We start from the raw sequence: 12,798 nt of genomic DNA, 5'->3' as shown, positions 1-12,798 counted from the left end.
AATACGTGATTATCACAACGCCATAGTCAGCAGTTTGCATGGCAGGCTTAGGTGCGGGGAGCGGAATGAGTTGCCCCATTCCTGTTTAGAACACAGGCACCAGAGCGTAGGGCAGAGCGAATAGATGGTTCTGGAAAATAAAACAAAATGGTCTTCTCCAGCTTTCGATCCCATCTGAGACCTGAGACCACATGATTGTTTCAGGCTCGGAATGTGGGAGGTGGCCATCCAGAATGGACAGAATCCCCTGACTTTGAGCTCACTGGTCATGATGGTCCCCAGCAGATATGGAGGCCACTCACATGCAGTGTATTATCTGCAAACAATTAAATTTTTTTAATTGGAGATGCTGGTCATAAAACACTACCTGTGTCCAGTGTGGGAATGTTACAATGTCAAATAGTTTTGATGAGAGCAAGGGCGTACCTTTTTCTTTCTATGAAAATAAACGAGTAATAAGCTCTTAAAAGTCTCAAAAGCCATTGAGTCTATATTTTCTTTAAACTTTCCCCCTTGACATTTTCCATGACAGTGTCTCAAGCTGTTCAAACATCCTGAGGGTACTCTTCACTGAAACTCTGAGACACCCGAAACACAGCATCCACACCTCATCCATGGAAACAGAAACTTGAATGTGGCACGAACCTATTACACAACGGTTTGAATGTGCTACAGTTTTAGATTCAAAACGGCATTATCTGTAAATTTGGCAACCCCCACAAAGCAGTGTGATGTTGCTGCTCTCATGGGAGCTCAGCTCCCACGTAACTCAAGCTCTATAATCTGCACAGTTATAACCGGCTTTCCTTATGTATACATTTTAAAGGTGACATCGAATGCTTGTATCGCACATATATGTTAGTTATGGAGGTCTACTTACATATATTAATTTGTTTTCATGGTTAAAAACCTCCTAATCGCTGCAAACGAGCCGATCGAAATATCTCCTCACTGACGCTCTCGTCAGCCACGCTGTTTCAGACCAAAATCACACCCCCAGAACGTGGACTGTGTTGTGATTGGCCAGCCAACGAGAGCTTTCCCACTGTCCTGTGATTGGCCAGGTACCTGGAAGTGACGTAATAGATAGGCCAGCTCTCAGATACACAGCTCCCCCTCTGGCACAGTGGATGCTCTGCATCTCAGCAGCTGCAACGAGAGTAGTTCTTCTTCTTCTCCGGTTGAATGTACGCAACCGGATGTGCCCGGACTAGTGCCCGCACCGGGAGGCGCTACGGTGGTGAGAGGAGTGGTGAGGTTTTCTGATGACATCATCAGCATACAGAAGTGCCGATCCGCTTCGCAGAGCCCAGGAAAACAATAAAACCCTATTTTCTCAGCAGTTGCTGAACTGTTTTTTCTGAAACTTAAGGGTTTCATAAACGAGGTAATGACGCAACGAGGTAATGACACAAAAGCAGCGTTAATTGGAGCTTCCGGTCTATGTCGTCTTTAAAATAAGATCCAAGTGCGACACTAAAAAAAGACATATAGTGTGGCTCCTCGTAAAAAGCTGACATCATCAGCACATCATGACTTTGAGACAAGACTGGTGCCAACCTCACCATCGCTAACCCTTGAACAGGTGAACAAATACATAACACGTCATATACACGTTTTGTCTTATTCTTCTCACAGGCTGCTGCGTGAGAATCCTGCAGCTCATCCAGCCTGGTGGCTCTGTGTTCTGGTAGCCATGCTCCCGGCTTTTGCAGCAAGCACCAGAGCAGAAATGACCATTCCAGCTGGCTGTCTGAAGACGGGGCCTGCCTGCTGGAGCTTGCTGTTAGGTTTGTTGTCCATGGGGATGAATATTTTAGATGGAATGGCATCAATTAGAAGGTTTTGCACTGACATATGTGCTTATTTGCCACTTGGGCATGACTGAACAACAACGTCCACCCAAGGGTAGGCAGCTTTCCGTTCCAGTGCTGCAGAAAATGGCCCGACTTCAGTGTGAGGTTGATTTTATTGTGTTTTCTGTATGAGTCATCAGACTTAATATCCGCTGGAATTAGATACGGCTACAATGAGGGCGTGATCAATGACGCGAGGTACAAAACTACCAAAGAAACAATCACAGTGCACTACAGTAATGTACAAAAGACGTTTTAGGATTCCATAGTTTATCATTATGTAAATGATTTCATAAAACGTGTGTCAAAACAGCATCACGATAAAATTCTGCAGTGCTGCAGGAAGTGACAGATCTGAAACGCTTACTCTTCAGATGAGACAACAGGTTTGGTTTGTTGACAACCAATCATCATGCTTTTGGTGTATTTTCTTCCACAATAAATGTCAATTTAGTGGCATAACTAATCAGCCACACAAATTATGAATCATATCGCAATTGCTATATCTATCAAAGTAACCAAAACATGATTTTTTTTCCCCACTATATTATGTGATGCTGAAACTCAAAACAAGATGTATCACCACCCTCTCTTGCATCATTTATAACATTTATGGACTTAAATCATTATTTTTTTCCAAGTTCCTGTAATGCTGAGAAATATAATCAGAAAGCTGTGGATTTAAAGTTAAATTAATGTGAAGTAAACCATGAGCTAAATTCACTTCTGTTCTTTGAAATGGAAGAAAAACCTACATATGCGATGCATTTTAATTGAGTTTAAGGACCATGTTTCACTCCTGAGAATTCTAAATTGATTCATGGATGGGTGTTTATTTGTAGTGGATTTAACACAGATTTACTCCGTCCATGAAAAACAACTTGGTGAAATGTCTGGGGATCAGTGCGTGAATAAAAGTTGGTGCTGCAGTAATTAACCAATTAGTTAAGTTCATCAACTATTTTGATGATCACATAATCATTTGAGTGAGTCTTTCGTAAATTTCAGTTTTGCTTTCTTTGCTCTCCTATGACAGTAAACAGAATATCTTGGGTGTGTGAACAGAGATTTACTAAACACCGGATGACATTTGACTCCATTTTCTGCATTCTATGGATGAAACAACAGATTGATTTAAGGGAAATAATCAGCTGTGTAATTATAAATGAAAAAATAATCACTAGTTACAGTCAAATCTAATAAAAAAATCTAATAAAAGAACAACACGAGTTGCTGCTTGGTCCTGTTATGGTATACTGATTTTAGATTGGCACCATTATAAAGTTAATTTAGTTAACGTAGTTAAATCAAAAAAATCATAACAATGTATATTAGATAATGGAAGAGGATGTATGTGTGTGTACAGAGTCTAACAGTGCCTGTAGTGTGTTATTATTTGATTTATGGAACACAAACTGTTGCTTACCTCCCAGCCCCGGACGTAGCCTGTTGTCATATCCATCCAGCAGCCTGTCTAGGATTCGGGTGAAAATAGTGATATTGTCTTTACTATCATCAGGCAGCGGCTCTCTGTGTCCAACTACTGCCCTGTAGGGAAGAACATGCAGAGAGGAAGATAGATTTTAAAAGGAAGAAAGCACACAGGGAGCACTAAAAAAAAAAAACAAAAACAAACACTGATGTATTGTTCTATAAGCGAAGTCCGGACGCAGCCATAGCCTCAGCGAATGGTCGTGTGAAAATGATGTTCGGCTTTGCCACCATTTATATCTACACATTAATCTGACATTATGATGTCCCTTTGAAGGATGATGAAATTAAGTTCACCTTGAATTTGTTACATTTAGAACAGGGCAGGGCATGTAAATCAGCATTATGTTTAAAATAATAAACTGTAGCAATACAACGTACCAAGCAGATAGGTAACAGTCAAAGAAAGTGCCTGCAATCATCAAAGGACAATACACTGTAAATGCACTCTAAAATAAAAAGATCTACTCTTTATGATCAGTTTTATATGCTTAAAATACAGTCATTGCCCTTCATTTTATTTCTTTGGCTTTCAACCCTTACAACACAGCATTTCGGGTTCTTTTTTCCATTACTATATTAAAACGTATATACAGTATATACAGAGGCTATAAAAATGTGCAATATAGGGTGTCTTATATCTTTTTATTTCAGCACAACCTAGGCAATCTTTTTGCTTCATTTTCACCACCTGAGCAAAAAGTACTCAAAACGTTTAAAATCGGATTGAATAAGTGAAATTTGGAACCACGTCACAGTTCAAAGTTCGCTTGGCTCGTTTTCAATGAACAAAAAGTAAAAGAAAAAATTGTCTATTTTTGTGACTTCTGCACAATTATTGTTAGTTTATATCGCCATTAAAAATGAGATAAAAAAATTAATCATAACTTTGTCTCAACACGTAACTTTTCAATTTTCCAAGGGTGCACCTGCAGCACAGATTCATGCCGCGTGAGCAAAACACTAAGAGTGATATTTATGAATTAATGAAATTGCCTATACATATGATCAATAACAGACTTTTTAAAAATGTAATTTTGCTGATTTCATGTGCTTTTTTAATCAATATACATAAAATTTAGCATCCATTCATCCATTTTCTACTGCTTGTTCCTCTTCAGGAGGGTCGCGGGGATGCTGGTGCCAATCCCAGCTGACATAGAGCCGAAACTCTCACCATGGGCATGTTTTTGGACACGTGGGAGGAAACCAGAGAACCCTGAAAACACGCACGTACACGCACACAGGGAGAACATGCAAACTCCACACAGATCGGCCCGGACTGGGATGCAAACCAGCAACCTTCAGTGGCTAGTAATAATACTGGTGTACTTCACAAATGTATTCAACATGTTGTCAATGCAACAGCCTTTCAAACCAGAAAAAAGTCATCATAGATACCTTATCACGATATGACGACCTCGAAAATCTGAGACGATATCTTGTCTCATGTCACAACAAAGATAATATTATATCGATAATTACGCAGGCCTAACATCCACACATACATTGTGACAATTAGAATCAGTCTAACATGTCTTACATTGTCCATTTTCTTGTGGTGCATAATATTTGAATGCATGTTTTCCAGTGTCAGTGTTGACATATTGGTTTGTAAAAGTCAGATAATCTTGTAATCTTCTGCTCGTGCAGAACGAATAATAATCTGTAGTTTAGAAGGCGTCAGCTGACTGACAGCAACTGCCACCTAACCTTTTTATACTGTGCAGTCTCCGGTTATAAATCTTAGGGCAGCGTCTTATTCTGCATCGAGAGGCTTAAGATTGGAGGCCGAGTAATGCATATACTGTAAATGATTTCACCGCGTACAGAACATGGAAGAGACTGGCTGCAGGTCTGTGGTAGGGAAAACGTGTGATTTGCAATAATGTTGATTATTGCAGTGTCCAAATGACTTGTGAACAAATAGGAAAACAAGATAAATGAGAAAAGAACGCAAACAAAATGTAGGTCAAATATAGGATACTTGACAGTATACAGTGTGTTAATTGTAAATTAGTGCAGTGCTGTTTTTCTTTTTATATGGTTTTAATGTCCTTTACTTTGGTTTCACTGATTATGCAGATCCAGACAGTAAGCAGCTTATGCAGAAACTGAAAAGAAATGAAATCCGCTATTTCCATTCCAACATCATTGTTTCAATGGGAAAATAAATATATGTTAATGTTCTCCTTAAAATATTTCCTGCTCAAATGTTAATATGGTGTATAATTATATTTAATATTATGTACTATTTATAAAGTATATGTGTGAGAAGGTATCAGGTCTGACTTCTCGCCTCTGTTCAATATTTCTCCCACAGTAAAGATCTAATGCCAGTGATCAACCTTGGGCTTAAATCAATATTTAGATAATGACTGCCTGGTTGTGTTTGCTTTGCTCTATTTTTCTAAACAGACTGGAGCCACAATAATAAAGAAAACAAACATCACGGAAATAAGTTCTTTCCCAAATAGGGAATACTGCATGGTTTTGGTAGAGAATACATCATATGCTATAAGTCACTGGTTATTAATGAGCTTGGCCCCCAATCCCCTGCAGAACAATATGGTGGGGGAGATGATGAAAAGGCCACTATAGTGTAGGTGGAACGCTGATGAGTTAATGAGTACTGTCTTTAATTAAACTAGAATCCTCATGGGCAACTGACCTATTAAATCCAAGTAATCCCTTCCAACCACCACTCCATTCACTGATGCACCAGCACAGGCTGCTTTATGCTGCTTGATATAAAAGACGGTGTTTAAGACATTTAGGGCTTTAAGTGTGGCCCCCGATTTTACTTAAATGTTGATTACAGAGAGGCCTGCACTCCCTGCAGCCACTGCGTGAGACCACATGTCTCTTACTTAAGCTATATGTGACTTCATTTGTCCTTTAATGTCAACTCATTACCTAAGACAATTCGTTTACATTCCTAAACATCTGCATATGAGATCGGTCAGTTTTTTGTGTGTGGTACGGTTGTACGAGGGACTGACATTATTAATGCCGACTTTGCCGAGGGCATCGCCGTTTCCATGGACCCACCTGGGAGCCCGATCATTCTCACTGATAATATGGCTGCCAGCGGGGACAGAAGGTAAAAACAGCTTTTAACCGAGGGCTCACATAATAAAATCAACTCCTGCTCAAGCCTATCATATATTAAGAATGTGTTTACTGCTTTATCTAGAAACTGAAGTTTATAAACCACTCACTTTCCTGCACCAAACTCCATAGAGCAAATATTTGATTTTAGCTTGTGGGCACACAGAAGCTGCCTGTTTACTGCTGCCTTGTTTGGCAAGTGTGTGTCACCTGGGTTAATCCAAACAAAGGATTTCAAACACTGAAGTTGCAAGATAACATATTTGAACTCACTAATGGAGGCAGCAGTGCATTATCAGCCCCTGTGTGCCATAATGTAACAGTACTGATTTTATCAATGGTGTTTGGTGTGAGTGATTTACTCATTGTCCCAGGCTGACACAAGCAGCTTTTTTTGAACAAGAGCCTCATTGTTTCATTATTAGGATGTTATTTTTGTTGGTGCTTGTTACATGTGCTTTACATAACAAATTAATATCAATCTGTTAAACTAGTTGAGGAAAGTGTGGAGAGAGCACAAACCTGATTTTCTAGGAGATCTGGCAGCCATTAGTTATGTGAAGGTCACGTTCATCATAATTTTTTTGATATTTGGGCAGGTATTCTAAGGTAAGATGGGCATATGTGAGCTATAAATAAAAATCAATCAAGCCTCCAAACTCTCTCGTGTTCCAGAGATTGCTTCCCCGGTGCTGAAATAGTTCCCATGGTTTACAATATAATAAAGCAGGACATGAAGATTTATGATACACTTTCAAAAAAGTGTTTTTCTTTGAATAAAAGAAAAAAAATTAAGCCGGTTAAAACACAGGTTTGTTCTAAACTGACTTTTTTTTCTTACTATGTGAAGTTCCAAAACCCTAAAGATTTGCATAGCTGATATGTTTATGGAGTTTTTTTGTTTGTTTGTTCCTGCAATATCCAATCAGTAATCACTGTTTGGTTAAGCAACATACAGATTTACATGGATGGGAGATCAAAGCTTGAGACGGTTATTTGATTCTGATTCACTTTTTTATGTAATTTATTGATATCCTCACATCTGGATAACCATCAATAATGAATGCAGTCTTTCGAAAACCCGGTGTGGCAGTCGTCTTGAAAAGCAGATGGATAAAAGACTAGTGGTTGTGTTTCATATCCTAAAGCAGAGGTCTCAAACTTGCGGTCCACGGGCCACATGTGGCTTCGTAACTTCATATCAAGTTATAATGGGAACTGGCCTATGACCTGCTCTCCCTGTAGCAGGACAGGTACAGTAAATATGATTGTTACAGTAGCCATTTTCATTTACAGTGAGCAATATTTTATTAATAATAATAATAATAATAATAATAATTATACATTAGGTTATCAGAGATTTATTACATTTAATGTACAATTATATATATGAGCTTCTTTTGTGTTATTATTACAGTTGTTCTTATGTTATTTACTTAATTCTTTTCAACTGTATCATTCCATATCATAACAAAAACGTTTACTTTGAAATTCTGTGAAATATCATCATGAATTTATTTGAAGCTAATTTCCCACGTACTGTAGTTGAACACATGACCAGCGTTTGAGACCCATGTCCTGACTACTTCACACAGTGGATTCTGTTTTATTTTTTTTGCAGACAACTTTATTAATTGATGTGTAAAATTTTGCAAACAAGTAGGGATTTTGAAATTATAAGATTTAAAATGTTTCTTTTTATGTCATTCATGATACATTACATAAACCCTAAATGACACATCCTTGTTTCACTAAGCACAAGCAGTAAATATATAAGTTCAAATGTGTAGTTCTACTTCTAGGCTGTGATGTCTGTATTGGACAAGAAAAAGTGGTATTGAGCCATCCCTCAATAAGTGTTTCAGAAACAAATAACACACTAACAGGAATGATGTAATGCGGTGCTAATCTGTGTAATTGCAAATGACAACAGCCTACTATTTTCTCCTCTGACTCTGCGGTAAAGCTGTGTTATGTTTCTGCTAATCCAAAAGACAACATCCTCCTGCATCTGCTGCTTCACATTAAAGGCATTCAACTGGTTAAAACCCGGGTTTATTGTGAAGAAACCACAGGAAATGTGAGATCATTAATGAAAAAAAAATGCAGATTGTAAGAGTATTTGCTCCCATATTGAACTGCACTTGCCTGTTACCAAGGTGACCGTGGGCGTTTTAAAAATGAACTGAAATGAAACCCTGACGATTAGAATGCAAAGAAGAATGTCCTAATGATTAGACACATGATGTCTGATATTTGAGGCTTATTATCTTCAAAGTGCAGTCAACTGACTCAGAGCCTTTTTAACACCCAGCTCACAATTTGCACCTTATTGAATAAGGCACAGTTTGCTATATTCTGCGTGTCTAATAGGAAACTCACTGTATAATTAACGATCTGACAAAGAACATGCTAGAATATAACAATGGAATAAATACTGAAAAGAAACAACACAATTCTGGCTTCTTAAAAAACGGACAGGCATGCGCGGCAGCTCAGGAACACAGAAAATGACCAAACACAAAAAGCTCTGGGAGTGGGACTCACTTCCATTGGTAATATCTCACTTAACATGAATCATATATCAAACAAAAAGGCTTCCCTGCCTATACTGGTGGAAATTCAAAAATTAATGGGAATCCTTTTGTCCCTGTAAGACACCGTTCTGACTTTACTCTCACTAAAACATCCACTTCAGAAAAACAAAGTAGTTATCTACCAAGTCACACGCACACACCCATACAAACACACACTCCTGCATCAGCCAGCTGTTTAAACTCACCGATGAGAATTGAATGCGGAATCATTTTTGTGTAAACGTGTCATCCGCTTGTATCGCTTTGTCTCTCTCATTATTCATTGTCTCAATACAACTGTTTTAAATACCCAAATAGAGACATAAGAAAGCTTAGAACAGTCGTTGAATTCATTCTGAACTAGTCGCACATAAGGAATTATAAACATTAAATGGAAACAGGCTCTGTGTTGAAATTAATAATGTCCAAAGTTTGTCTGAATTTCACCTCAAGGATGGAAAAAGCAGACAATGATGAGGGGTCGTGTCCGTGTAAACACTTAGAATGTCATTTAATTGAGATTTCAATAATTTATTTTTTAATCTGGTATATATATATATATATATATATATATATATATATATATATATCATATATCTCATTTAGTTCAATTTGACCCAGTTCAAACACTAGAGATAATTACAGTAAATAATGGCATTTTTGTGTGTGGGTTGTATGAGGTACTGGTACATAATCAGCACTGACAGCACTGTGCATGCCCTCAGTTCAAACTCTGCACCAGAAACCAGTTTGCATCACTGAAGTTTACGAGATGTTACTGCTTTGTCTCACTGTTAGTGTTGAGGTCTGTGTCGCTTTGTAAAATGCTCACTCTCCTCCACCAAAGTCCATCGAGAAAAATCAGCGATTTTACATCGCAGCCCACAGTCTTTGTTGAGCCACTGCTGCCTCTGTCAATCAGTTAAAATGTGTTACTCTGTGACTTTGGTGTTTGAAATTCTTTGTTTGGATTTACATAAGTGACACAAACATATCAAATGAGGTAGCAGTAGACTCTAGCTCCCGTGTCCCCCAGAAGCTATAAATGCAGATTTTCTCTAATGGAATCTGATGAAGGAATGAAAGGGCTGTGAGATAAAGTATACTGTAGACTTAAGTGGTGTTTATTTTATGAAGTAAACTTTATGTCGAGTGGCTAAAATCTTTTTTTTTCCCCTCATGTCTGTGCTGGCAGCCACATTCTCATTGAGAGTTGGTTTAAATCTCAATTTGGTTCTCAGTGCAGCACAGTGAGCACTGACTATGTGTTAGTACCTAATGCAACCACTTTCCAAGAAAACCTGAACTATCACTTAAATAAAAAATGTCCTAACCTATAGCTGTTTATTGCTGCTGCTGCAAAAAGTTTTGGCTGTGTACTTCCATACAAACAACTGCTATTCTGAGAGTAAAGCAAGTGCTCACACTGCCAATATGGCAACACACATTGGCCTATACCTGGATGGTTCACTCACTGTGGTCAAAATGTTGAAATGCTGCGTTATAAGCTCAGCAATCTTTAGTTAAATGCTTGAAGGGCCTTTTCTTTGTCACATGAAACAAATGAAGTGAACGAGATAGCCAGTAGATATTTTGGCAGGCAACATTTTTACTGTTATACATTTGAGACAACACTTTCCTATGTGCAGCAATAATGTTTTTTCACAAAAAACTGACCATCTGACAAGTCTGACATTTTCCAAAAGTACCAAAATTAACCAGTCATGCTTCACTGGGTGTTGCACAAAAAACCTGAGGCTGGTTGGAACAAAAAGTGATATTGTTTTTTTGTTGGTGTGTAATGTTAAATGTCACTGAAGCAGTCATTTGACATTTTACATTTCACGTTTAAAGTATCTTTCAGATGTGTGCTCTGAATTATGTCCATGTGCTATGTCCATGCTTATGTGTCAGTTTTGAGCCATTGTCACATGTACATTTTCATTTTGGGATAAAAAGGAAACCAATTAGTAGGGTAACGTATGATTTAATTGGAAGGGATAAATATTAAAGGTTGGTTGTACTGTATGAGGTACTGAGACATAGGTGTACACCACATGTAGCATAATATTGAACGCGACAACAATGGCTGGCTGCTGTTTGCTGGCATTTTCTTCTTTTTTATTTTGATTTTTTTTTCTTCTTAGTGGTGGAGCCCTATTTAAATTTGCCTCAAGTTTAATGTCCGATCAGCTGACTGTCGTGAGTGGAGCCAGTGTAGCTCCGGGCTGACCCTACTGTACAATATTATTCTTGTACCGCAAAGGCAAGGGTGCCAAAAACAATGTAAAGGTTGGGTACTATTCCAAATGAAAACACAAAACAATACATACCGTACTGTATCAAACTGAAGCATTCCACTCGATGGAAATACGGCTATAGTCAATGTTGGCACCCTGTGCTGTGAGCCAGCATAACAGGTTATTTTATTAAAAACATAGTTGCCAGTGGGGGTCGCAAGGAAAAACTGATTGTAGCCACTTAAATGTGATTTCTATATGTATATAGATGTACTATATTAAGACACAAATGGCCAGGATGGGATTTTGATGAAATATGTTACATTAAATACTGCTTTACTGATAACAATTCTGCAGTCAGTATATTCCCAAAATTTAAATCTGCGAGCTGCAAACATGTTTATGTGTCGGTTTTTGTTCCAACCACTGCAACACACCTCTATATAGGGATGCCAGCAGAGCAAACAGCTAGTGGCTAAGCGTCGGTACCCTTCTCAAAAACGCCGCGACCAGAGGAGAAGAAAAGTGGAGATGTGTTAAATTATACAACTGTATTCATTGCTTAGTGCCATTTTTTATATGAACTGGATATGCAATTATCTTTGCTTGGAATTAGTTAAAGTTGAGAGGCAGAGAAGAGATTGAAAAATATGATAATGATATTCAAACATGCAAATGTCTACCATTTTTAGCACATACCAGTCAAAAGCATTATTTGTCAAAAGCAAAGACCTGTGTTTTCTATGCCTTTATAGTCCACTTTTATTGTGAAATTATTTCATGATGTTCCCACATATTCCTGTGTGGTCTGTGACTGTTGGCCTGAGAGCAAGAAGTATGGTTAAAGACTTTGCGAGCTGGTGGGAACAAAATGTGTGTGGGTTGAGCCCGCTGAGTTAGTGGAAAGGGCCAATGCTGAGTGAGTGGGCTGGCTCTAGTCCAGGGTTAGTGCTCTGAACCAGTCTGACAGGTGAAGGATTACAGGGTTGGCCAGGGAGGAAATATAGTGGTGGGATCTCAGGGCAAAATGGGCGCCTGCTGCCAACCAGGAGGTGAGGAGTGAGTGTGAAAGCTGAAGGCGAAGGAGCAGTAATGAGAGCTGCCCATGTGGCACTGTGAAAGGAAGGTGCATCATGATTTATTTTATCCTATTGTTGCTGTAAGTTGAATATTTAAAGTAGTTTGAAAATGTTTAGGAAAATCTGCTTTGTACACGTGGCAGAATATGGATTTCATTATCAGCTAAAGAAAAGAGCTGAGTCATGGAAAGAGGAGGCACAGAAAAGCTTGACTGATACCCATTCCCACAGGTCAAAAAACAAACAAAAACACACAACAAAAAAGGGTTTTAATGAGTTTTTCATCAGTGGGAATACGTTTAGTCCACATTCCCTCAAATGACTGATGAATGATGCCAACATGGTTTATATATAATACATTATCAGCAAGGACGTCTAAACCAACTATCAGATATCATCCGTCTTAACCCTTTCAACATCTAAGTGTACCCAAAAAAAATAAAGA

At 38.4% G+C, this 12,798-nt stretch overlaps 1 protein-coding gene across 5 annotated transcripts in view; it reads right to left on the bottom strand.

Annotated features, from left to right (window-relative positions):
• Nucleotides 1–12,798, bottom strand: part of gabra3 (gamma-aminobutyric acid type A receptor subunit alpha3) — a 115,339-nt gene that overhangs the window by 46,108 nt on the left and 56,433 nt on the right. For all 5 annotated transcript variants that reach the window (XM_058628150.1, XM_058628149.1, XM_058628152.1 and 2 more), the window contains one exon: nucleotides 3,283–3,404. In XM_058628150.1, the coding sequence (XP_058484133.1) occupies nucleotides 3,283–3,404 (122 nt within the window). The remainder of the gene's footprint in view (nucleotides 1–3,282; nucleotides 3,405–12,798) is intronic.

Source organism: Solea solea, chromosome 4 (genome assembly GCF_958295425.1).
Source record: "Solea solea chromosome 4, fSolSol10.1, whole genome shotgun sequence".
In the NCBI taxonomy this organism is placed as follows: Eukaryota; Metazoa; Chordata; class Actinopteri; order Pleuronectiformes; family Soleidae; genus Solea; species Solea solea.
Note: the sequence above shows the minus strand (reverse complement) of the source record. Positions and strands in the feature narration are given on the sequence as shown.